We start from the raw sequence: 27,242 nt of genomic DNA, 5'->3' as shown, positions 1-27,242 counted from the left end.
TAATACAACATCTTATAATTATAGATATTTAGTGGAGACTTAACTGTACAAGGGACATGGACAGTAAGCAAATCATGTCAACACTTTGTTGACTGGAAACAAATAAACTCTACTAACTTATTTATCTCGGTTTATAATTATACCTAAAACAATTCTCAAATATATAAAACTTTACAAAGCGATTCCGCGACCAATTCGAGCATCAACCAGTGATGAATTGGTTGCTAAGAATCTGATAAAATCTTGGCTTGATCGCAAAAGACCTATATCAATCCCAATATACCGAATTGACCTAATGACAATTAATTAAGTTTATCTGTTAAAAGATTCTCCTCCTACATAAAAGGTGACATAAAATTACAAAAAGATTTAACCAATGGTGATCAGAGCAAGGAGCTATGAAGTAATGAGAATTCCAAGGGGTATAGGACACGAGAGCGTAGGACACAAGGGCGGTGGGCGCAAGAGCGGAGGACACGAGAGCGTAGGACACAAGGGCGTTACTTTCCTAAAAGGGTGGACACAATTACAAGGGCAAATCACATGATTCATTTTAGTAAGACACGAAGGCGGAACAAAAACCGTCCTGAATGATGGTCGTTTTAACTGAGAGGATTGATGGTTTGAAATTGAGTGAACACACCTCAGTGAAATTCGTCTACCCAAAGTAAATACCCGTTTTGGTACGTACTACCCCTGATCTAAACCCGGGTAACCGTAGCGTCAGCCACTGCGATATTTTGAAGGCCAAGTTTGTCACATGAACATCTAGGCAGTGTTTGATTGGTCTACTTAGCACGTTTTCAAACCCCAAAATCTGCTGAGTTGGCTGAGATATTTAAGAAAAATCTCTCAATTTTTGGCTCGTTTAAATCTGGGTGATTATTTGTCACATCACTATGTTTTGTTTCAAATTTACACGTGAGTAGACCCAATTCTTCGAGCTAAGCTTTACCTCAACCAGACTGTTGAGAACATCAAAAAACCCATTTGTCCATGTTAAAGTGATTCATGTGATACGCCCTCGTGTCCACCCTTTTAAGAAAGTACCGACCTTGTGTCCTACGCCCTCGTGCCCTCCACTATTGTGTCTACCGCCTTTGTGCTCTCCACCCTCGTGTCCGGTTCCCAATTCCAAGATGTGTCAAGCCTCATTATTTGAGAAAGAAAAAAAACTTTCAACAAATTCAACATTTGAAAAATAGTAAAACAGGTCAAACCAACAAGCTTAAGGCATAACAAGACATTATCTCCTATCATTAAATACCCTAAAAATAAATCACTAAAACCCTTAGCTAGACGGAAATCATTCCTGATAACCTAATAACAGACTCCTAGCCTCCTCCACAAAACAGTTCCTGTCCACCAGCTTCTCTTCTTTAGAGACAGTGTGACGGAGCTTCACTTTCCCTTCCTCCAGTTCGGACTCTCCGATAATAGCGACCAGCGGTATTCCTGGGGATATAGGGGCTCAGGTTAGTATTTGTTGTTAAATATTTAGTTCAGTTACAATTGTTAACTCTTGTGGAATCGCGTCGTATCGTCATTTGAGGGGAAAAGAGCAGGATTCTGATATAGGCTGGAGGCGAAATAATCAGATTTTTTTATACATTGGGATGCGACTTTCTAATAATAAAATAGCTTGTTGCGATTAACGTTTATCGTGGACTAAAAGAGTAAGATTGCACATACAATTTTAGTACATTGAACAATTAATATATTCGAGAACAAAGCAATAGCTTGGGCCCTTACTTTCAGTCTCAGCATATTGGAACTGTGTAAGAAGTTTAGGGTTAGCCTTGTAAAGCATCTCAGCGTTAACATCGTTCTCCCACAACATGTTTAGTAGCTTCATCCGTTCCCGCATCATGCCTTTCTGTCCTGATGCTACTAAAACCTGGAAATTGATCAGCTTACATTACAAGTTACAATTGAGTTTTGCCCTGAAATTTTTAACACAGATTCATAGGCTGTATTTCCCTGACAACTGATAGGATTCTGAGAGTTCTTGATAGTAAGTAGTGACAAAGAAACGGTACTCCCTTCTCGTGTTACCTTATTTGGCAGTTAATCTTAATCGACATTAATACCTTAATAATAAGCGTCATGAGTCTAACATTGTCATAGGCTTAAAATCTAGTGTCCACACTCCACTGTGATCTAAATTTACTTTCACTACATTATGATATTTTATTGAAACATCAAACATTTAGTGTATTAAACGTTGAAAATCAGACAATGTGATTGTGAGTTAAGAAATCTACAGAAAAACGTGTTTATTTATATTGGATAGTTTGTCAGAATCGCCAGATACGACTAGATTTCTAGATACAAACAGTGTATTTGTTTCTAAGTTTGCAGAAAATAATCGCCTCAATAACAGCCCACTTTCTTGTTCGGACTCACACCATCAGAAACTTGAACAACATTAAAACCAAACATAGTTACATACCTGAATTGAGCTGGTCCTGCATTGTTGCATCCTTCTTCTCCATGATAGAGAAGAGCCGCTCAATTCCAATACTGACACCCACACAGGGAATACTGCGTCCCTTGGGAGCGAACATGCCAACCAGCTCATCGTACCGTCCACCCCCTGCAACCGAGCCAACACCCTCTCCTCTCCCCTCTGATGTTGAGGTGGGGTTATTGTGTGAAGACGTGTTTTAACTGTAATTATTAAATAGAGATAGTTTGAGCACTAATTGCTTGAACGGACCTGATACTGGGTGGGTCTGAATTGCTTGAAAACATTCCCCGATAGGATGCAAATCACAAGGTTTGCAATGATTATGCAAGGTGTATCTCCTAAAATCAGGAGGTAGGGGAAACGTGAAAAAGAGCGAACCTGGAGCCAGAATAGCTTCGAAGATGGTGCCAGTGTAGTAGTCAAGTCCTCTAGCCAAACTCAGATCAAAGGATACGTGATCCAGACATCCGAATAGTTGGCAGTATTCTAGAAGAAGTCTCATGTCGGACAAACCGGCCTGGAAACATGGAATTAGCAAACATAATCTGGTTATGTGTATCGTGAGATTAGATCACGGCTGACATCCAAAGTGAGACATCAATGACATGAATAACGAAACAGAATATTATTTACTAGAGAGACGACACTTACAGCTGCATTTTTGTTTGCGCCCAAATCTGATTTCTCAAGTTCTTCAATCAGATCGAACTGGCCCTTTTTCTGTACAAGAACACCGATTTTGTCGGCTATGGCTGAATCTAGACCTTTTACTTCTACCATTTCCTAGAAAGAAAGGAAGTTTTTAACGAGTGGTTTTAGTGTTCTATTTTCCCTGACATATCATGACGTACAGTATACACTTTTAGATAACTTTTAACGTGTTTTTGGAGCATCCTTTTTTAGTGAAACATGCCATAAAGCATCGAAATTTTAAAATACATTTAAATTTGTGATTTACGTCAATTACCTTTTTGACGTCTTCCCAGGACTCTTTGTCAAGTTTATCGACAGCACTGCAGATAGGTCTAAAATCCTCTTGTGGAACCCCACAGTACTCAAAGATACCGTCCAGAATCTTCCGGTGATTCACCTGAGTGGACAGATCTTTTCGTAAAAAATTCGAAATAACTCGAAATAACTCGAAAATATTCGAAATATTCAGATATCTCCAAAAAGAATAAACAAAAGCGATATTGTGGTCGTTACCTTGACAGTGAAGTTTTTCATGTCCAATTCATTGAGGATATCGCACACTAGTTTAACGCATTCTGAGTCGGTAATCATTGGTTCATACTCTCCGGCGAAGTCTATATCGCACTGGGAGATGAGCAAGGAATCAGTTAGACAGTTTTAAGGCAGTACATTAGCTATTTTTATTAAAACTAGCGAGTCACTTAATTCGTTGATTTATAAGAGATTAATTAATTGGATTATTTGATTTGTCAGTGCAAATGAGAAATGGGATTTAGTGAGATTATGTTGTATGGCAGGAGAAGGGTACCTGATAAAATTCACGGTATCTTCCCTTAGTCATGGCGGGGTTATCTCTTCTGTATACTCTAGCTATCTGGTATCTTTTGATGTTCTTTATCTTTTTCATCGCAACAAATCTAGGGATAGTAATTATCAGTAAAAGATTGCAGTGTGATAATTAGTAATTATCACACTAATTAATCAGTAATTATTAATTAAAAGAGAGTAATCCATGAGTTTATTATCAGTGATTTAAGATTTAAGTACTCAAGCCATGACAAAGAGTACAGTTTCACCAACTTACCTAGCAAAGGGCACAGTAAGATCGTATCTTAGAGCCAGTATTTCCCCTCCCTGGTCTTCAAGTTCGTATATTAGCTTGCTGTCTTCTCCATACTTGCCTGGTGCACTTTACATAGTTACCATGGACAGCAACTAGCACAGAGTCCGTGTAAGTACTAAGCATTTAGCGTTCATATTACATAAGAGATTTGATATATGCAACATATTTTCCTGAACTCAGAGGAGATCAGAATGTTGAGAGAAGGTGTTGAATTTTCAACACTTTTTGGGTTAATTGTGAATTATAGACATGATGATCTTGTCACAGCTTTCAAGATTTACCTGTTAGAATCTCTTTGAGCTCCATAACAGGTGTATCAATCTGGACAGCACCGTGTTTCTTGAAACATTTCTTGATCTTTTCAAAAACTAGCTCTCTCACCGCCATCTGCAATAAGGCCAAGGGTTATTTCTTATTATTATTTTATATACAATATTAGTTACTCATATCTCTTGTACAGACTGTTCTACAAGGACATTGACAGATGATACTCATATTAGGCATTCATTATTGCATCTAAATTATTTCACTTGCATTAGGTTTAGAAATTTATTCTCTGGTTAACAGATTTCAAATGTTTAATTAATTTGTAGTATGACAGTATATAAGATGTTATTTAATTTTGCTTGGGCTGTTGTGTTGACTGTTGGGGTTTAGTGGTGGTATGGAATTTGAATTTTATATAAATTTACACTATGAGGTTGGGGCATTTTGCATAGTAAATATGGTTACTACTCCTATATATCATATTATTTGATTGGTATTCGATTTCTGATTATTTCCCTAGGAATATGATTATTATATCTCAATTTGGCTTTAGGTAGGGTGCCCCGCTAAAAGAACTGGATTCTTCCAGGAAGCATCCCGTGCACAGAGCTTGGTCTACATATATATTAAATTATTAACCATTCATTCTGTATGTGCACGAAAATTTATTTCAACCAATATGTGCGAACAAATCAAACATAGATAGCATTATAAATATTATAATAAAATAGTCGATCTTACAAATAATCAAGGCGCTAAAAAATTGGTTAATGTGCTATCCCAACCTGATCTCCGGTGTAATCTCTCATGCCTTTTGGACATTTCAAAGCCATTTTCCCACCCTTCTGTTTGCTACCAGGTTTTGAGTCAGCACATGGTTTATTGGAACGGGGCTCCTTGATGTTTAATTTCTGCAGCTCGTCCGCAGTATTATCTCTAAGGGAAATAAAATTATATAAATAAAAGTCTTGTTAACAGGACTGATAAAGCTTTTCAAGTAGGTTCATGATCATGATTCAATAGACGTTGAGTAATGCTGACTTGTAGTATATATATTTGAAAATGGTGTTTGAAGGTTTTGTTATGATTTTGTTGGCCATATTTTCATAATTGCCAATTTTTGGATGTACTCACGTTATGTTTGAGGTCATTCTGTAAACTTGTTTTACACACTGAAATAAAATGCGATAAATAAAAGTGAAATATCAATTTAGTGTGCAATGATAGGATCTGTTATAGCCTTGGTTAATTTACATTTCATACATTATAATTTACTTTGGTTATTCCTAACATAACGACCAATAACAGGGAGGGAATGATTTTAAGCGGCAGCCGGCAACAGTCCAAGTAGTATGCATGACATACATACATGTAGGCCGTAAGGTGATCACTTATCCTCTCAGAAGAGAGGTGTGGCCGCAAGTTTCCTTTTTATGCTGGTTAATTAACAGAGGTAAGAATTTGATGGTTGATATGCAGTCCTGATACTTAATTGATGTATACTGTACTGATATACAAATTATATATGTGCGTTTAAATTTGACACAGGAGGAACTGGCAACAGCTTTAAATTGAAGCCCATTCCAAAGCTACAGTCGTTTCAAGTTTTCGATGGAATGAATCAGATACATCTTATATATATATATATATATATTGATATTGTCGAGATTTCACTAACACAAGAAACATATTAGTTCACAAATAACAAAACAGTTTATTATATAAGGACTCCGTGCATTGCGTTATATCCATTCTTACCTCACTGGACACATCAGGGTTCAAATTTGATACAATAGATTCTTTCTTCTCGCTTGAGTTTGTGGGGAAAGCTATCGTCTGTTTACACTTCTCATTTTCAATAGCTTGTTGTAGGTGAGATATCTGTTGTTTGAGCTTATTGTTTTGTGTTTCAAGCTCTGCAATTTCAGGATCAATCTTTGAGGATTGCTCCAAGTCTTCTATTTCATGACGGAGTTTCAATATTTCTTTTTCCACACTCTCTGTATGTGCCAGCATATTAGCCTGCATGCTGATAGAGGCTACAAGCAAGTAAAGAAATTAGATTGCTTTAAGAGTCTGGCAAGAATAATTTAACCTTCTCAAATGTCTTGTAATATAGTAGTGATGAAAGTATTAACACAATGCCTAAGTGTGTATCAGAATTTCTTTGCCTGAGGCTGCAGAACAAGGGGTGTGACTCCTCACTGAAAACCTCGATCATAGTTTCTTGATCTATCAGATGAGTAAACTGCAGGGGCAACATAAAACCACTAGGGCCTCCAGGTTATCCAATTGATGGTCTTGAAGGCTTACCAGCAAACAGCCATTATACCACCAAATCTTATTTGAAAGGTGAGCTATATTGGCTGCAACACAAAACATTTGTATTGATTCAAGGGTTTGATTATACACAGCTTTGATTAAACAATAGCTTGTACCATGATACCCTCATCACAATTAACCACATCAGTCAGAAAAGAATATGGGCACACAGCTACAGTGTAAATGCACTTTCGGATACATTGTGGTATTTTTTATTATGTTTAATTCAAATTTGATTCAATGAGACTCCAGCACAGAATCCAATTTCCTTTTCCAGAATGTCGAGCATACATTGTGGTAATATGTTAATCATACAATGAGCAGTAGCAACTCAACACTACACTGCAAAAATCTTACAAAATAACAGCTTACCGGTTGTCTGAAGACTGCTCTAGCAAATGCCAACATTCATTAGTGAAACAAATTTTTTTTAGTGAAACAAATTTAAAATTTTATCCTTTATTTTACAATCATAATATAATAATATTTATAAGCCTCCGTTTTGAAAGTTTTAAATTTTAATATATTCACATTTCTATTTAAAATCCAATTTAATGTATAAGTCAATAACTGGCCGCCAAAGCCGCGCATTCTTAAAAACAGGATTAAATTGTTTATGATTATACGACAAATAGAAATAAATTTAAACTATCCGTGGTTTTTTTGAATGAATTATAATCTTACCTAAATCCAAAGCCAGCTTTGTAAAATTTACTATTAGATCATAATATATCGTCAATTCTCAATATTTACAATGCAACATTTCATTAATCTACATACAAGCGTACTCCAGCCCCTGCACGCATCCGTTCTGATGCGGCGCGGCTCAAGCCGCGCACGCACGTATTATTTTATACTTTTTGCTTTCTAATAAATATCGTGTCAATGTGTACGTCTAAATGTTCATGTTTTGTGTAAACCGAATCCAATTGAGATTAGTGACAAGGATAAGGACCCAAGTGCCTGTACGGCTTTTTCGGGCCCCTGTGGACCACTACTCTTGAAATCGCTCTACAACTAGTGAACATTTATAACTGTTATATAATATATAACGTCATTTGACAATTATTATCATTAATCTACAATCTAACTGTCTTGCTGAGGGGGAGGAGTAAACGCTTCACAAACTAAAATATAATACTTACAACATACAAAATTTAAAACCATCAACACGGTTATAGTTAATATCAAGGGCCAATTTGGTATACCGCTATTTCGTTGTAATATCTAGTATATCTTTACATTTTAATACAATAATGAAATACAATAGGATACATGTTTCGAGAAAGAAAGGTTGATCCGATTATTAACAAAAGTAAACAAAAGTCCATCAGGAACTCCACGGAGTCGAAAAAGGTACACGGCTGCTGTCTGGTGCTGCTAGGCATTTATTGATCAAGATGTTTTATTGTATTGGTTTTTGATGATTCTATTGTTCGTGACTAATCAAGTTCTAAGTGGGGGGTATAAAGTGCTGCTTAAGATAATTCGTCATCTCATGTCCAGTATAATGAATAAGATAGTAAACAATACAGTTTCAGTAGTTGACCCATACAGTTAAGTCCGTCATAACTCACAATTGTTTAATCGTCTGTCAATTGTCAGAGTCGTTGTGTGTTTAGTCGCTGAGTTAGCAGTAAGATAAGTTGTTACGCGCGCGCGCGTTTAATCCCGTCGACGTGAGATGTGACAATGGAAACCCTACAGAATTATTGTTTTCGCGCGTTACGTAGAATTTACTAGTGTGTAATACTGGTTAATACTGGGTGTACACTGAGTGTAAGTCGCTAAGTTTCATATACGAGCCGTTGAATATTTCCAATTTTGAGTGTATCGTGAGCATGTTTTGCAGTGCAATTGTTCGGTACTAGTGTGTTTGTGTGTATATATATATATATATCATCTGTGGAGTATGGTGTGTGGACTGTGGTAAATAATGTGTTTAGTTGGAGTGCAGTGGTTGCATGTATGAGGAAATATAAGTGGTTATTTTAGTAAATCACATTAATCAAAACTTGAGCTCATTTGTGGCAAAATTAAGCTCACACCAATCAAGTGTATCATGCTTGAATTGCAATTCTTGTAAAGCAATTTTCAATGTATTCTTAAACCCGTTTGTCGGAGTATTAAAACTTATCTTACTTGATGTTTGTCGACAGCTGTTCCACATGTAGGATGATTGGTAGATGAACTGTGAGGATGGTTGTGATGTGATGAAATAATTCTCTCGTCGTGGTGACCTGTTGAATGATGAGTACAGTGATAATGGTTCCTCTAACTTATTAATTTTGAATAGTTCTAAGAGACAAGTGTACTTATACAGGTTGTGAACAGTTAACAATTTCTGATTCTTAAACAAGGGCTTAGAGTGTTCTTTTTTGTAAAAATTCACACCTAGTTTTTGCTCACCAAATGGTCGTGTCCGGGCACAAGTTCTAAATTTTTCTAAGTAAGCTTCTTTATCCCCAAATAAAATTCTTATACACTTTTTCTGTGTTTTAAAGAGAGGTTCGAGTCGGTTGTTGCTAATACCACCCCATACAGATATTCCAAATCCCAAATGTGATTCGAATAAAGTATGATATAAATCCTTATAATACTGTTTAGGGACAATGTGTCGTATTCTGCATAACTTACCTACTTCACATTTAAGTTTTGAGTTAAGTGACCGTGTGTGAGTTTTCCAATTAAGTTGATCATCGATAATGACACCTAGAAATTTAGCTTCTCGGACTTTTTTAATGACAACATTGTTCAAAGTTAATATGTTCTCGTCATTTTCTACTTCCTCTTTGGCACGTGACGGTCTAAAGTGGATAAAACAGCATTTCTTAATGTTAATATGTAATAAGTTTAGTTTCATATACTTATAAACAGATGCTAAAACTTCATTTCCCTTTTCGTACAGTCTTCTGACACATGTTTCTTCAATAAATATGTTAGTGTCATCGGCAAATAGTATAAACGTTCCTAAAATTGATGAGTTTCGGATGTCATTTATATAGATGATAAACAGCAAGGGACCTAAACAGGACCCTTGGGGCACTCCGTAGACAACGGGCAGTTTCTCAGAGTCTTCACCTAATACTGAGACATACTGGTATCTATTCGACAGGTAACTTGCTATAAGGTTGTTTGCATTTCCACGGATCCCATAATTTTCTAACTTATGCAGTAACTTTTCATGTGAGATTGTATCAAAAGCTTTGCTAAGATCAATAAATATTCCAAGTACGTGTTGTTTTTTCTTGAGACGTGATTCTATGTGGTTAACTGAGTAATTTAAAGCATAACTAGTCGAATGATTTTTACGGAATCCGTACTGGTTTTCATACAAGGAATTCTGTGAATGAAAGAAGCTATATAATCTGTTGAATATAATTTTTTCAAATATTTTACCAAATACTGCAAGTGTCGACACAGGTCTATAATTTTCAAGGAGTTCCTGGTTATCTTTCTTGTAAATTGGACTAATCCTTCCAATCTTAAGGTCATCTGGGAATATGCCATCTTTCATACATTCATTGTACAGTACAGTAAGTAGAGGAGTCACTATTTTTGAAGACTGTTTTACAACATGAATTGGTATATCACTTGCCTTACCGTTCTTAAGTTCAGATATGATTTTGCTAACCTCGTCTGTTGTGCAGTCATGCATGTAAATACTGGAGGTGTTTGAGAGCGGTAAATAGTCATAGAAACTAGGTAGATTATTTATGTTCATTTGACCAAGTTCATTGTAAGCAGTATTTAGGTCAGAGGCCAATGATACGAAATACTTATTGAATTCGTTTGCTATGATCCTCCTGTTTGTTATCTTAACGTTGTCTATGGTGAACAGCGGCTTTATTTCACGCCGCCGTTTTCCTCTTATACTATTTATTAGTTCCCAGGTCTTTTTACTATTCCCGCTATTTTCTGCAAATTTACCAGAGAAGTAATCTGTTTTCACAGTTTGACGTGTTTTCTTTAGGACTTTTCTGTATTCTTTGTAGATAAGGTAGCGACTACGTTTTAGTGAGCATTCGGGGCACTGGCAAATCCCGCCCTTGTTATCAGTTTCACCGAGTTTACATTTTCTATTTCTTATCTCAACCCAATTTTCGTACAGTTTATGCTGATTATTAATTGAGCAAATGAGACCGGGAGTTATCCAAGGGTTAACCTTAACAGTTCTCTTAGAGGTTTTCGGGGTTTCTAGTTTAAACGATTTTTCGATGCAGTTTTTGTAAGTGTCATGGAATTCAGTAAAGTTATGGATTATTTTAGTTTTAAGCTCATCTTCAAGATCCACTAGGAAGCCGTTAACATTTGATTGACAGAAATCGTAATACTGTTTAATAGGAGTTTTTCCAGAGTTGACTTCAACATTCCAGTTAAATGTGTTAAAAATAGGCGAGTGGTGAGTTATTCGTTCTTTTAGGGTGCCTGAAGTAATAACATTCTCAATGTCGTTGGTAATTATGTTGTCTATGCAAGATGCTTTACAGCCTGGTTTTTCGTGAGTAGCAATAGATATTAACGGACAAAATCCTTTACTGAACAAAATTTCTTCATATTTTTGTACATTTTTGTTATCTTTATCATGAAGATCGATATTAAAGTCTCCAGCTAGATAACTGAACTTCGGCATGTGATCAAGAAGGTTAGAAAGTTCAACTAGAGCTTGGGAAATACAGCCACTTGGTGGACGATACAAAACACCTACATTAACAGGTTGATCTTCGTTACTTAATGATAAGACAAGTATTTCTAAATGTTCTGTGACTTGTGATATATTTTCAATTACTGTAGCATTTAATCTATCGTCAACATAAAGGGCTACTCCAGTGCCCTTTTGTTTGTTAGGTGCTGTGTCCTGATAGTAACTATTATAACCGTCGAGCTGAAATAGATTGCTTAATTCTTTCCCAGTGTTGGTTTCAGCTAGGGCTATTACGGAGAATTTTGTTTTGTACCTACAGGTTTCAATGGCAAGGTTGTCAAAATTTGATTTATTTCCATCAATATTTTGAAAGAGAATAGATGATTGTTTCTTTACTTGGTTGCAGAGAATATTGGTAAGGTCAGATGCAGTGTATGAGTTACAATTATTTAAAGTATTCGAGATTTTGGTTGTGTATTCGTCTAGGTTGTTGTCGTCGTCGTCATTGTCAGTGAGTAGTTTAAATGGGTTATATTTAACCTTGTCTAAATGGATACAACGAGTACAGTAAAACTCATTAGATTGGCTATTTGTATTGGATTTGCGATAGCATTTATGGTGCATTATGCAGTCACAGTGGAAACATTCAACTATTGTTTGGCCGATGACTATGTTCTTAGAACAGACAAGACATACCTCCTTAATGAGGGGAGTCATGTGGTTGGTAGCCATCCACGTGACCCTGACTAGCAGCAGCAGGAACAACAGGACCAGTTTCTCTTCCAGCAGTCACATCCCTGAAGGATCTACTGTCTACCTTTGTGGACCTCCTCTTCCTTTTGTCGATACCACCGTTAATCCTGAGAAGAACAGTGTTACGAATAAATTGACCTAACTTTGCTAGTCCCCTCCAGTTGAGGTGAAGGAAGTCTGGTTTTTGGTGTTTGTTGAGGTCGCGAGAGAGAGAGCGGTCAAGTAGACCATCTCTATCACAGAACTCATCAAATCCATCCACATAACTGACACCAAAATTGGACGGGAGCAGCCTACGTCGAATCAAACTGTTAAAATATATAAGTTTTCTATTTAAGTCAGCACGTTTAGAGGGAATTGCTGGACAAACAAAAACATGTATACACGGATTGACAGATTGTATCTGTGCAATCTTTGAAGCTAATGCATTATAAATAATTTCAATGTCATGTTGGTTCTTGACCTCTTCGTTTTTGAGGTACCTTGCCATCTCTAAAGAAAAGGATCACATTATATTACTTTGACTGTGTTTAGTGTTTCAAATAATTCATATTCGGCAAGTAATCTACCGTCTGCATTAAGAGGAAAGTTCAAATTATTCTGTGTGCTATTATTTCAGATAATCTCTGGTGCACTTCTGTCACAATGGGTTGTTATAGGTTAACTCAACAAAGCTAAGTAAATGGTTTGTACAGGCATCTGCTCCATTTAGACTTAGTGTACACTGAGGCTTAAGATCCACTGAAAGATATTGCTTATCATGATTGATGATTGGTATCTTTTCATAATAAAAGTTAGCTGGCAACTGAAATGGAATGCCAAAGACCAAGAATGCATTGTCGCCAGCAGAAACACTGTCTTTGATAACTTGTAAGCTAAGGATTTGGGTCTATGCTATTCCCGCAGTCCACTCAGCCGAAAGATCAGGAGAACGTAATGAGGAGAGACCCTAACCATAGAGCTCGAATCTCGTAAGGCTATACGAACCTTTCGTACACAACGAAACGAGATTGATCTGTAAACTATATACATTTCGGTTTTGCGATTTATATGTTTCGGTCAGCTTAGAGCAAACGGGTTAATTGTACATAACACTAACCTAAAGCTAAGTTGTAAGTGCTGAGACAGAACCTTTAGGTAAATCAATGCACTCACAGGTTGAAAAAGTTATTCACGTGTTGTAAAAATAAAAATAAAATAATTTTTTTTAAAAGAAAAAAAAGGGGGGACCCCCAACCCATGTAGCTGAGACACCTCACAGCAAGTAGACCAAAGTGGCTCTTCCTTGTGATCAGTGCATCAACTACCTGCCGAAGCGGTGGGTTGGGAGTCCCCCCTGGGATCATTTCGTCCGTAAAATTGTATACAATATAAAATAGTACAGTAAAATATCTACAAAATTTACACAAACAAATCTAGGAGACCTCAAAGCTCGTCTTCTGGGGGATGAGGTTGAAGGATACGTCTTGCAGTTCAAGATGCTGGGCTGTTGACCTTCCTCTGATTCCCCTCAGTGCGATGAGTGAACTTCTTAATAGTGTTGTTGATTAAAACTATTTGTTACAAGTGGAGAAAGAGATCCATGCTTTATCATAAACTAGAATCCTTGATTAACGATGTCAACCCTTTGAGATCGTTGCTTTGCAAAGCTGAGCAAAATTTTTGCGATAGGAAGCAAGAATGATAGTTCGAGCGGCGCGTCGAAGCGGCGACATCCTCTAACTAGTAAACCCACACAAGGACAATACAAGGTATAGGATCATAAATCAAAACTTTATTACAGCTTACAGTAATTTAAAATGGAATCTTATCTTTATGAAAAGTTATGAGGATAATGTTTTTGATAACATTTTTAAAATGTTGTATTTGATGAATAATTAATGTTGGTGGGAAATATTTATTATATATTTTTTCACATAGTGCGATGATATTTTGTAAACATATGTGATGCAGATGCAGATGATGTGATGTCATAAGTTTTACTTTACTACTTTACTTTACTTTTATTTTAATGGACTAACTCAGCGCCCGCTATTTCGTAGCACTTGCCTCGAGAAGAAAGCGGCGTGCGCTACTTCGAAGAAATTTAGACGAGTAACATCCGTAAACATTGAACTTGCGACTGTCACGTAATTTTTTCAAACCGTTCTCTGTACTGGCCCTGAACGACTATTTTTGATTGGCGATGTCAACCCTTCGAGATCGTTGCTTTGCAAATCAAAGTAACGATCTACAATTCTAATAAAAAATGATCAATGATAGTTCGCGCGGCGCGTCGACGACCTCCAACGACTATTCCATATTCGAAACGCTAACCCTCTAATTTGATCCCAACCCTAACAAAACACAAAAGTATATGCTGAAATTAAACCCTGACAAGAAACTAAACCAACTACTTTTTAGGATAATGATTAATCACTTTACAATCGACTGTCAGATCACGTAATTTTTTTCACCCCGTTCTCTAGCTGGTCCTGAATGCTGAACGACTATTCGATACCCTAACCCTCTAATCTGAACCCAACCCTAACCTAATCCTTAACAAAAGCATATGCTGAAACCTTAACCCTAACGAGAAATTAGACTAACTTCCTTATACGGTCATATCACGTGATCTTGATTCACGATGTCAATCCTTCGCAGCTCGGTGAGGCACAGTGGTGCATCTCGCCGATCTACCGAAGCGGTTGCGAGAAGCATTATTTGATGCGCGCGCGACCCAGTAGTGCATCGCGCTACATGACAACACGTGATCGAAACAGTTTTTCGCCAATATCTCGCCTTTTAACCTTGTCATTGTGCATTGGGGTGATTCGAAAATTCATCGATCCAATTTTCATATAAAGTTGGTTTTAACTGTCGTATAATATATCGGTTCACATAGCCATCGGCGGTCGCGAGCTACTCATGCAGTCATGCAAGCGCGCGAGCAAGAGGACTCTGGTTTATAGAGCAAATATATCGGGATTCTTACCACTTACACATTTTAGAAAAGTCTCAGGTAAATCTTAACAACGCCAGCTACGTACTGTGGAGATTACAAATATTTACAGTGTATAAACTATAGATATAGTTGAATTAGTAGGCTGACGTTGTGAACCATGAAAGTCAAGCGACTGGCCGGCCGGACGGACGGACGTACGCAGGAGATCAAAAGGTACGCGCGTACGTGCGACAAATGTAAATTTGGTGCCTTGGTTCATGAATAATGCTTTCGCGCGTTCCAGACAATGACTTATAATGTTATCACCGATCGCACTTGCCAATTTTGCCACATGGCACATCGTGTCGTCTCGTCGATTTTCACCTAAATTTTGCTGGTCCCTAAGTCGAGAAACACGGATGATCAGTCATAGAACGAACAAATTTTACATTCAAACCAATAATGTAATTTAAGTCATGAAACTGTATTGTCTGAGTCCAACATTCACATAATTCATAGAATTAACCATGATAAAATTTAATAAAAATCCAACAAATCACGAAAAACACAAGTAATTCCTTATTTTGTTCATCTCAAAGCATTAGGAGCGTCTCGGTGAACGGTGTTCTTCATTACCTCGTTTATAAGCTGCCTATCTAACTGTTCGTACCTGAGTATTCCACGTGTTAGAACATATTGTAGAACACAGTTGTGTTATGAACACTTGTGTAATCGGATGTACAACTTTCAAACAATGTCAAGCGGAGGAATTATAGTAATATTAGGAAAATAAACGTAATAATATTAGAGGTATACGTACATTATACAAGTTATTTCAAAATGCATGTAAAAACACGCTCTGAAAAACCAGAAGAAAGCAAACGACAGCACATTTGACATACCTTTGGTCAGTGAGATAGTTAAGGAATGCTGTGTAGGAAGGTCTCATGAGGTGAGGCTCGCACACTCCAGTGTGTATGGTGATGGCGGTACTCAGCGTGAATAACAACACCGTGTCGTATGGAATCTCAGGGATCACCTGCAAATTGTTACTATTATCATCAGGAACGATACTGGTCATGAAATTGAAGTCAATATTATTTTGAGCTGGCTAGATAAGTTATCAATAAAATGTTACCTTGTCCTGTATGAGCTTCTTATAAACACCTTGGAAAGCTCGGCAAAAGAAGTACAATGCTACTGGGCCCGAAGGTTCTGGCATTATAGCAAACAACAGTCCTGACACTGCACCTGAATAACAAACTTGGGTCAACTTAAATTTGGACGAAAAGTGGCATAGCAGATTTTTAATTCGGTAACGATGTTACCATTTAAAAAATAATGGTGTTTAAATACGATTAAATGCATACGATTATTTAAAATGTCTGCATCGTTGACACAGTAAAATCAGGATTTACAAGACAAGTCTACCTGATAGAGCAGGGGTTATATCTTTAATCCCAGCTTTATGGAACAGACATTCCAGAGCCACAACGCTAGCACTGTACGCGCCCACGAACGAACTGACACGTGCTAAGTCAGAGCGCCGCGCAAACAAGCGCATCACCTGACGTAGCGAACCTCCAGAGCTGAGTAGTCGTAAACACATCTGGGAATGTAGAATTTCAAAACTTTCATTCTGGTGTTCAACTAATTATATTATGGTTAGGGCAGAATAGACCCAACCGAGAATGTAGCTGGCATTAAGCGTTGAGGGTTCATGGCGAGCCTCGAAGTACACCATAAAAAACAAACAGATTTGCTGAGTAAAAATACCTGTATGATAGTTCCCCAAATTAGTCCATTGAGACCCGTGTCCAACGTGTGAGCTATACACGACTTTTCGTGGGTACACAAATCTGACCTGAGATAGGATAAGGACACATAAGAAAGGAGTGTGCAAGTTATTAAAAGGTAACAACCTTTTTAAGCCGCCCTCTCACGTTTAAATATAATATGCGAGGCGCGAGCTGACGAGCTCTTTACCTTCAAAAGAAACGTCACATTTTAATCTAACCCCAAGTAAAGTTTGAAGGTTTTGAGGAGCATAATTTAAGTAAAAGCTGTAAAACAAACAATGAATTTAGTAAAACAAACGGAGTGAAAGAAAATTGAAACTAAGACTTAGTTAACAAGACATTAAAAATAATCCCTAACCTGAGAGGATAAGAGAAGTTACTGGTTATGAGCAGGTCAATTTGATCAGTGAGTCTCTCCCTGAGCCGGGTTACCAAATACTTCTGATGTGCAGGTTTAGACTGGTGTTTGCAGTCCAGCAACTTACTCATCATCCAGTCCAAGGTGTCGTTTATTTTCACCTGACAAGGTAACTTTGAGTCTCCACAATGTTCACTTTGTAGCCAGTAATTATCTCACAAAATGTGGTAATGTTGCCAGTTGCGAAATTAGGGAACAAAATGTATTTCATGAAAGACAAGAGTAAAACCTACGAAATGCAGCCTATCCAACTGTACCTCTTTATTGCGGTGAAAGTGAACGAGGACAGCACTGGAGAGAGAAAACAGCACCACCTCACCCCCCTTTAGCTGCGGAATGAGGCCCCTATACACTGCCATCTCGTACAAACATTCCAGCGCCAAGCTCGCCATGTAGATTGCCAGTATTTCTTGTCTCTATTTGGGGGGATAAGTAGTGAAGTGGTGAAGAGTGGAAGTTGGGGGGGGGGGGGGGGTGCACTGGGTGACTCTTTGTTAATTAATAATTGAAAACGTGGTTACAAGCAAATAATGTGATCCTCCTGATTAATCATTTAAAACCGAATGACTTGTTCCACTTACATGGTATTTCTCAATGTTGATAGTGGCAAGGCTCCCAATGGCAGAGGGAATGAACGCAACAGTGATTGCACGATAGTGGCCGAGAAGGCGGCGCAGCACGCAGTGCGCAGCACACGTTATGTAGCAGTGACACGTGAGAAACGCTGCTGATCCTGGATAATGTTATCTTGAGAACAGTGATTGCAACGTTTCATGTAAAAATATGGTCAAGTTTTATAATAGAAGTTACAGATAGTGTCCCGGACTCCCGTACAACCTTATATTATAATCCAGGGCAAATAATTAACAGAAAATCAAACTACACGCAATCATTCAGTAGTGGCAGATACAGTAAACATATTATGACATTGCTTAGTATAGCATGAATTACAGAACCGTGTTCAGAAGAATTGCTTTGTTTATTGAAATATTTTTGTTTTTTTCATCGAATATTAATTTCTTTTATTAATTTCCGAGATATATTTGAAATTTCTGTTTGTAACTTATTTAAAACTTACTTATAACGTCGGGAAAGGTTTTCTTTAGTCCCTGATAAATAGACTTGTGCTTGAGAAGTTGGGGTAAAAGATAGAGAGCCGTGTAGATCTGCAAATAATTATAGCTAGATCAATCAAAATCTCTTCACACACTCTTTCAAGAGAGAGAGAAAAAAAGAAGACCTCTTTAAAAAGAAGAACCCGATCAAGAACATAATCATGCTAAACCCCCTGTGAGCGATTCCTAAAATTCAACCTCTGGACCCACCTTGACAGCCTTAACAGAGCACACAGAGAGAAACTGCAAGCCAGCCATGTCACAGCGCCTATGATCAGGGTGCCACAGCTTGCTGCAGGGTAACCCGTACACACCCGGAACAAACAGAGACTTTGCCGTCTTCAACAGACACTCTATCTTCTCTCGGGTGGTTGGTATCATTATGTCTTGTGGGTGTTGTGGTGAGGAGCAGGGGTTGTGGTATCAGGGAGGAATGGAAGGAATGTTAGGATTCGGGAGGGGGAAGAACTCTGGGGTAGGACTGGTTCAGTATGAATTCAGGAGCGGATGTGATAGTCTAGGGTACGATTTCCAAACTGGAGTTTGACTGATTCTTACTGTTCAGCAAGGAGCAGTCAACTTCGTTTCATGACGGCGTCTTTTTCTTTGTCTGTCGTCACAATATGCTTTTCTTAGGACATGATTATCTAGGAACTAGACATTTTTTTAATGATTGAATCATGTTATTACTTTATTAGTGTCATCAGCGCAAAAAACGTAAATCATGTAAAATCATAATATGGAATTTATCTTTATATTATTATATGCATTACCAATTTTGATTTACATAATTGGGTATACTTTAAATAATAGAAGTAACGAATTTGTAGCCCAAAAACGATAATAATAATCTAGTAATTACTAGATTTTCAAATAATTGAGACTATTCTTAGAGGTGAAACCCAAAATATTAGCACGAATTGACATTTTCAACCATGTTTGTTAACATACATACATTAATCCAACATGAGTAAAGAACTGTTTCCTTAATAATTTAACTTACACCATACGACCTGCCTAACCGTGTCATGTCAATGTAGATGTAAATACAACTGAAGTCCGTATATATACTATATATATTATATATATAATAAATCTCCGGTTTACCGCAACTCCAATTACCAATCCTGATTTTAAAATACAAGACAGTCTAGTTCTATCTCTATAAGATTGTATGAAAGTCCTATTCCTAACTTCCTTATAATCTACGATAAAGCTGATACTGATAGTTAAACTGACATTTTTATTTCCCTAATAAATTATCTGACGAATATTATAAAAAATCGATCATTGTCCTTGCAGTATGTGTTATCAATTACTAAGAAACATCTACAAAAAGGGAGGGATTACCATATCAGAGGTAAATCGTTTCATAGAGAATTTTCAGATATTACCAACATCTTAACCAAGTTGGTGCATGGTTTCTTGATTAATTATAGCAATTAGCAGTATCGTTTAGGATAAAGTTTGATGAAGCTGACGATTGATCAAATTCCGACTAGAAATTACCTGCAGCTCAGTACAGTATAAAACACGATTATATACAATACCAACGATTGAAACAAAATTTCGAAAAAGAACATTCACATCAAATAATTGTAAAAAGATGATTAGCGCAGCTAAATAAATAAACTCCCCAAACAGCCAAACCTTCGCCTAGATCATAAAATTATCACTGCAATAGTAATTAGTAATACATAAACAGAGGCCAAATAAATATTATTAAAAAAGTTTTGAAAAGATTAAAAAACTCCTCCCTCAGGACCAAATATCTTCACAATATCTGCCGTCCTTCTTCATCCCAGATATCATCTCCCTCGCTTCCGCCTCACTGACTCCCTTAATCCTACTCAACACTCTACAAAACATCTCATACACTCCAACACTCAACCCCTTCGCATCCCCACACACAAATACCCTTGCTCCTTCATCTACATAGCTCACAATATCTTTGTCGTGCAATTCAATTACATCTTGCACGTATTTGCACGTGCTGTTTTCGTCGCGAGAATACGCAGTTAGATAAGTATCCAGAGTGCCGTTCAAGTGATGTTCAGTGAATTCGTTACCATATATGGAGTCCAACTCCTTGTACCTGTTCCCTGTTATCAATACCGATCTTGTTTTCACGGTGGACTCAGCGAGATGGTCTAAGAATCCCAAGAACGGCGCAACACCGGTCCCCGCACCAATCATCACCATCCCTCCATCACCCACTGTAGGTTTAAACACTGCATTCTTCCTCCGATACACAAACACACCATCACCCTCTGCCAACCCCCTCAACCAACTGGAGCAAACCCCGGGGACACCCGTCAATTCTCTAGTCACGTGCTCCCTGATGTTAGTCACGTGATTAAAGACGAACTTGACACCGTGTTGAGATACCCTGGAGACGGAGTAGTAGCGGGGTGTGAGGCGGGGAAGGTGCTGGAGGAGGCAGCAGAAGGAGGGGGAGGAGGAGGGGAACAGGGACAGGATCTCCAGCAGGGTTAGGGACCGGGTGTAGATTAGATCGTTCAGATCTTTACTGCCCTGGGGAAGATGCTTGTTAAATATCTAGACTATAAGACTATCGTTATATCGTTAAATCAGTTTAGACAGATGAAAGAGAATGAGTTGTTAAAGAGTATAAGTAGCCCTCATAAAATGTCGGAAAATTTAATGAAAAATATGTATCATTGCAGACATAATATTATTGATGACAACCCAAGATTAAGTATTTTACAGTACCCACTACCCATTAGGGGTACCTGTTAAAAGTTCAAGAAACTTCCTAGGATAATACCCCTTCAGTGCATACTGTAAACATAGTACTATTAACTAGTATTACTATTAAATAGTAATATTACAAAGATATCTTATAAACAAAAGTAAAGTGAACAATGTACAGGATGGGCCAAAAGTCAGTGTGCAAACGTTGGCTTTAATATAGCTCAGTCACTGAGTGCCCAATTGAAATAATTCTTGCTTATGGGCAGTTTGTGCGTTAACCGTGCCTTAAGTGACCGTGCCTCAACCGTGCCTTATGTAACCCTTGTGCCTTAACCGTGCCTTAACTGTGCTTTAACCATGCCTTAACCGTGCGTAGCTACATTACCGAATTGCCTCGAAAAATATTCGTGTTCATTTTTTTCAAATGAAGGTTCATTTTCGAATTTATTTGATAGCTTGGATAGTCGGATCAAGCCAAATTTTATTGGATTGTGTTTGGCCATTCGAATTACGTTTGTGCTGAAAAATGAGAATTGTAGCTTAGCTTCTCAGATGACCGAGATTTTATTCGATAAAAAATTGTACGATCATAACGATAGACGCAAAGCTACGAAAAATGGTACAGATAGGACAAATTGACTTATCAAGGATAATATGCGATCAAATAGTGAATATATGCATTCTTCAGGGCGGACTCTAATATAGTATTCGTCCGAACATTATTTTTAGATTTTGCACATTTATTTAATTTGTAATTTTACTTCCTCCCGACCGAATTTTAATTCCACAAGTTGCAGCTTTGCAGGAGGGTCTGTGGCTTTTAAATGCGTTAATCGTGCCCCACTCGAAAAAATTTCTGATTAGTTGAATTTCTTGGTTTGTTGAATTTCTTGGCTAGTTGAATTTCTTGCATTTCTTTCACTGATTATTATCTTTTTGAGCTGGGAGTTCAGCCTAAATTTGTTGTGAAACTTGATTGTGAAACCCTGATTTCGAGATAACAAACTAGGACCAGTGATCTGAACGAACCTTTGAGGGGTTAGCCGCCCCCAGGCGCCCACCGGCGCTCGGGGGCAGCCATGCCTATAATTAATGGACCTAAATTCAGACGTAGAATCGTATTTTAATCCACTTCATAATGCTCAGGGTTGCCGGCATTTTTGAGAGTCATTTTTAAGGTTTTTTCACGTCTTTTAAGGCCCCTTTTGACCCATTTTTAAGGTCCAAAACAGTTAAATTTAAGGTTTTTCAAGGTTTTCCGATACAGAAATTGCAATCATATCTAAAGGGGGAAGGTATAATTTCAGAAAACCCCAATTAGATCTACAACAAGCTAGGTATAATTTCAGAAAACCCCAATTAGATCTACAACAAGCTAAGTATAATTTCAGAAAAACCCAATTAGATCTACACCGAGCTAGGTATAATTTCAGAAAAACCTAATTAGATCTACACCGAGCTAGGTATAATTTCAGAAAAACCCAATTAGATCTACATCAAGCTAAGTATAATTTCAGAAAACCCCAATTAGATCTACAACAAGCTAGGTATAAATTCAGAAAAACCCAATTAGATCTACAACAAGCTAGGTATAATTTCAGAAAATTTTACTAATCCGGAAAATCCATTTAGATCTACAACAAGCTAGGTATAATTTCAGAAAAACCCAATTAGATCTACACCGAGCTAGGTATAATTTCAGAAAAACCCAATTAGATCTACAACAAGCTAGGTATAATTTCAGAAAAACCCAATTAGATCTACACCGAGCTAGGTATAATTTCAGAACATCCAATCAGATCTACACCGAGCTAGTTATAATTTCAGAAAATCTTATCAGGTCTACACAGAGCTAGGTATAATTTCAGAATATCCAATCAGATCTACACCGAGCTAGGTATAAATTCAGAAAATCTTATCAGATCTACATCAAGCTAGGTATAATTTCAAAAAAATTTTACTAATCCGGAAAATCCATTTAGATCTAACATCAAGCTAGGTATAATTTAGGTATGAAACCTTAAAAAACCTTAAAAACCCGAAAATTTGCCCGTTTTTCACGTCTTTTTTAAGGTTTTTTGCCCAAAATTGCCGTTTTTAAGGTTTTTAAGGTTTTTTAAGGTTTTTAAGGTCCCCCGGCAACCCTGATAATGCTCAACATTCAAAATCATACGAATGAACGATTTATATTAAGGGGGATGCTCAGTGCTCACTTTTGCACTCTATGAGAATCAGCTTCATTCGATCAAGCAAAATAACAGTCTAATTAATCGATGCAGGTAGTATGGTCCAGCAAAACTAACCAACCATTTTCAATCAGATGGTGGATTCTGCACTAACGGAATATCTGACTGAACTGTTTTTACTGAAGTCCCCCAACCAAATCAAGATTCTCCCCTTTGATTCGATACCGGGGCATGAGGCAATACCGTTCAGATTCGAAATTCACTTAGAAAATGGGGAGGAAAAGAAAGTTTTTGTAAAGAAAGTGAGTAGAGAGCTAGAGGGACGAGATGTGCTCATGAAGGGTTCTGTATACAATATTGATGCTCTGGTGGGAGGCTGGAGTTTACCAGAACTTTCTACCGGAGATTAGGAGGTTCCTGGAAACACATGAGGGTGTGACAGCAGATATCATAGATTCCTGCTTCGTTGAATATTATGGCTATAAGGAGAACGAGGACGAGAGTTTTTTGGTCCTTCAGGACCTTTCAGAAAAACAGTGCCAACTCCCCCCAAACATGCCACGGGGAAATTTATTTGAGGAAGCACTACTTATTTTGCAGAAACGGGCAGAGCTTAGCGGTATATTCTACGCGTGGAAAGAAAACAAAATACGAAGCGGAGTCGATGAACATCCATTTGAATCCTTCTTAAATGTGGGTGTAACAAAGAAAGGCCTTGCAATTGCCAATATGAATAATGTTCTACGAAACGTATGTTCATCTTCAGTCACTGTTAAGATGTTGAAGATGTTACAGAATAATGCTGCAGAGGAACACACTGAATTGAAGGAACGGTGTAATCTAAATTCACTAGACAAGCTAATAAGATGGCAAATGGATGAGAATCGAGACCCCATACAACTTACAACAGATAACAACCTTTGGGGCCCTGTTCTTGGAGATTTTCAGCCGCTCAACATTGCGATTTCAGATAAAATCGACAACGTGGTGTTCTTTGATTTCACACATTTTATGCTTAGCTCGGTGATGCAAGAATTTCAACGATACATGGCAGTTTGTATTAGCCTCGATCCTCACCGTGAGCGACTCCTTGAAGTCTATATTGACTCGTTTATTGAAAGCATATCGCGGTTCAAACTGGTAGTTTCTCGCGAGCAACTCACTGCGGAGTTTAACCTCACTAAGTTTATCTACATACAGTGGAGATTTTGCATCTACAGTTTTGTCCCAATGCAAAATGCAGAACTATATAATGCGGTATCGGATGCGGACATCAATACTGAAGAAGGGGAGGCTACAGTTTTTAGGATGCTGGAGAAGTATCCAGAACATTGGAAATATATAAATGGTCTGGTAGATTTAGTCAATAAGATTGACAAGGAGCCCTCGCAGTATATTATAACCTAAAGATAGATCTTTCAAATGAGCATGGACTATGGGGTAAGAAAGACTTAAACTTTACTCAAAAAGACTTAAACTTTATTGATAATTGATTTCTGTACTAATTAGCATACTTATCATATTTTATATTTATTTAATTAGTTGATATTCTATGTAGTCATTTTTGAAGATTTTCATACAGCGTTGAATCATTTTATTTATATTACCAGCTTTTCTGCAATATGCCTAGGATTAAATTATTTCTAGGAACTAAGTAAGTCATACCAGAAAGAATTATTTCGATTGGGCACTCAGTGACTGAGCTATTAAGGCCAACGTATGCCCAATGACTTTTGGCCTACCTCTTTAGAAGCTAGAAAACGAAGACAATCCCCCTCCTTCCCGTTCTCACAACACTCCGCAAGATACAACAACAGCGCTTTCTTAGGCAAAGACCTTACATCCAGTGTATACTTGAGGGCGTAGTACGGGCTGCAGTTTAACAGCACGTGTTTCGGGAGAAGTCGAGGTTTAACGTTAGGGTCAGGAGTAAGGGTGTATTGTTTGTGGGCGGTCTGGGTTACTTTCAGCCTGGAGAGGGTGGTTTGTTTTTTAGGTTTCAGGTTAGCTGGTAGTAGATGGTTATAATCACTATCTGTTTCTGTGATTCCATCTTTTTATGATTCCAAGTTCAGATATTGCTCTAAATTTTAAAGAGTTGACTCATGCTTCATTGATCATTTAATTTTTAGTTGACGGGATATAGTATATCTAACTAAAAGAAACCAAAAAAAGTCAATTGTTAGATAGATTCAATAGTCCACTAATTTGCTACCTGTCTAACAAGTCCCAGACCTCCCTCTCGCTGTTGTGACACAGCACTCCAAACGAGTCTCCAGGACCATAACAAGCCACTGTTTTCAACTCAATCTCAAACGTCTCCTTCGTCTTCTCACTCCTCTCCGTCAAACAGGTCCTCCTCAGAACAGTGCTCCTCTCCAACGGTCCAGCAGCAAACGGGAGGATGAACTTGTCCACTCCGTCTGGGAAGCTGCTCTTGAAATCGTCTTCAGAAAATTCAAATTTGAACATTTGTTTCACCTTAGGGAGATCTTTGGTGATTTCTAGATGAGCGAGTTTTTCTAAAAGCGCTGAGTCGAGCTGCAGAGAGGGGTTTAAGGTGTTGTTTTGATTGCGCAGGATCTGTGATAAAGGTTCCCAAAGTCCCTCAATCCAGGGTTCGACCACTAGTTCCAACCCAACTTGATCATCAGCAAGCTGAAATAAGACAACATTTAAGCAACATGGTATGGTTTTTAAATTTATCATTGGTTTAAAGTCAGAATTTAACAATGTGGTCACCAGGCGTGGCGGTCTTTATAATCAATAATTTAAATCACTATATAGATGCTTCTAAATCGAATTTACTAATGAATCCTAACCTGAAACTCGTAGAAAGATCTAGCACCTGATTCCTCCAGAAAGTCCTTCAGAGCGTTGGGAAACCCCCCGAATTCGGTGTAGTTGGAATCTCCAAGACCAAGTAAAGTGTAACTTAAGTTCTGAGGTGGCTTATCGTTCAAGAAACCCCAGAAACTCTCGAAGTTTTCTGGTGGGTCTCCTTCGCCGGTGGAGGAAACAACAAATACTACAACCTGGATGATGGTGCTTGGTTGGAACTTGAACGGATACAAAATTGTTTTTTCTTTCCAGGACTGGCTAACACTTTAAGAACCACAATCATGAACTCATCTAACTAACCATTTATAATATTTTCATCACAAACGTTTACTGACAATTCTTCCGACACGTCACGTGATAATTCCTGATTGCGTCACGTGATAATACCTGATCGTGTAATCTGTCCATGTTACCCTCCATTTCATCGCCACACAACAACTCCACTTCCAACCCCAAGTTCCCAGAGTCGTGTACTATCCGCTCTGATATCGCTTCAGCCTGACCCGTCTGTGAGCCGTATATCAGCAGACATTTGGGGGTTTTATCCAGCATCACGTGGTTTTGTGCCACGTGCTATCCTTATAAGGTATTGTTTACCACGTGGTCTAGGACGAGTTGTGATCACGTGTTCTCTTTAAAATGCGGTGTTTACTCCCGTGTTCATCATCACCTGAACCATATAATAATAATGAGTGCTTAACTTTCAGCAAGAGGTGTGAACTGTAAACTACTAAACTAATATTGAGCAGGAGGACTTCCTGATTTTACAGTGAGCAGTTTTGAAATTAAAGTTTAAATATACTCATAGCCAAGCAGTGTCATAAGCTGTCATAAGGTGACGATTTGGTTGAAGGTGACCAGTTTCCTGCCCCAGTACTTCATACCCCATATTTTTTCGTGCTAGAGTACCAAGTCGTTCGTTATGTTACGGGTTTACGGAAGTTAAGGGGTTATTAAGAAACGGCTCCATGA

At 37.8% G+C, this 27,242-nt stretch overlaps 4 protein-coding genes across 4 annotated transcripts in view; all 4 read right to left on the bottom strand.

Moving 5' to 3' along the window:
- The window catches only part of LOC134816401 (Golgi to ER traffic protein 4 homolog), a 42,224-nt gene that overhangs the window by 6,792 nt on the left and 8,190 nt on the right, over positions 1-27,242 (bottom strand). The window lies entirely within an intron of this gene.
- LOC134816396 (histidine--tRNA ligase, cytoplasmic-like) lies at positions 118-12,761 on the bottom strand. The gene is given in 16 exon segments (XM_063825224.1): positions 118-1,455; positions 1,753-1,897; positions 2,453-2,477; positions 2,479-2,629; positions 2,849-2,987; positions 3,122-3,253; positions 3,438-3,560; positions 3,677-3,787; positions 3,972-4,080; positions 4,248-4,344; positions 4,568-4,673; positions 5,339-5,489; positions 5,688-5,725; positions 6,312-6,582; positions 7,248-7,289; positions 12,755-12,761. Coding segments are annotated over 14 exon segments (1,746 nt in total). The 5' UTR covers position 6,582; positions 7,248-7,289; positions 12,755-12,761; the 3' UTR covers positions 118-1,306.
- Positions 15,619-19,184, bottom strand: LOC134816679 (transmembrane protein 135-like). Its single transcript, XM_063825632.1, has 10 exons — positions 18,739-19,184; positions 18,492-18,579; positions 17,995-18,146; positions 17,671-17,829; positions 17,354-17,514; positions 16,973-17,060; positions 16,628-16,805; positions 16,335-16,447; positions 16,099-16,235; positions 15,619-15,866 (listed from the first exon to the last, which is right to left on the bottom strand). Exons 1-10 carry the CDS (start codon positions 18,907-18,909, stop codon positions 15,785-15,787), a joined length of 1,329 nt encoding a protein of 442 aa, XP_063681702.1. The 5' UTR covers positions 18,910-19,184; the 3' UTR covers positions 15,619-15,784.
- Positions 19,384-26,946, bottom strand: LOC134817038 (methionine synthase reductase-like). The gene is made up of 5 exons (XM_063826118.1): positions 26,658-26,946; positions 26,252-26,464; positions 25,645-26,087; positions 25,172-25,400; positions 19,384-21,063 (listed from the first exon to the last, which is right to left on the bottom strand). Exons 1-5 carry the CDS (start codon positions 26,820-26,822, stop codon positions 20,287-20,289), a joined length of 1,827 nt encoding a protein of 608 aa, XP_063682188.1. The 5' UTR covers positions 26,823-26,946; the 3' UTR covers positions 19,384-20,286.

The sequence above is a fragment of the Bolinopsis microptera genome, chromosome 6 (genome assembly GCF_026151205.1).
Source record: "Bolinopsis microptera isolate Bmic1 chromosome 6, MBARI_Bmic_1.0, whole genome shotgun sequence".
Classification (NCBI taxonomy): domain Eukaryota; kingdom Metazoa; phylum Ctenophora; class Tentaculata; order Lobata; family Bolinopsidae; genus Bolinopsis; species Bolinopsis microptera.
The sequence above is the reverse complement of the archived record's forward strand: the minus strand, read 5'-3'. Positions and strand labels throughout refer to the sequence as shown.

What these genes read in the sequence shown, in the direction of transcription:
- LOC134816679 (XM_063825632.1), bottom strand. Translation starts at nt 18,909, where the DNA reads ATGATACCAACCACCCGAGAGAAGATAGAGTGTCTGTTGAAGACGGCA. An exon ending in GCTCTGTTAAGGCTGTCAAG is followed by an intron (nt 18,580 to 18,738) that starts GTGGGTCCAGAG and finishes AATTATTTGCAG; the next exon opens with ATCTACACGGCTCTCTATCT. An exon ending in AACCTTTCCCGACGTTATAA is followed by an intron (nt 18,147 to 18,491) that starts GTAAGTTTTAAA and finishes AACATTATCCAG; the next exon opens with GATCAGCAGCGTTTCTCACG.
- LOC134817038 (XM_063826118.1), bottom strand. Translation starts at nt 26,822, where the DNA reads ATGCTGGATAAAACCCCCAAATGTCTGCTGATATACGGCTCACAGACG. An exon ending in TGGACAGATTACACGATCAG is followed by an intron (nt 26,465 to 26,657) that starts GTATTATCACGT and finishes ACCATCATCCAG; the next exon opens with GTTGTAGTATTTGTTGTTTC. An exon ending in GTTTTCTAGCTTCTAAAGAG is followed by an intron (nt 21,064 to 25,171) that starts GTAGGCCAAAAG and finishes CATCTTCCCCAG; the next exon opens with GGCAGTAAAGATCTGAACGA.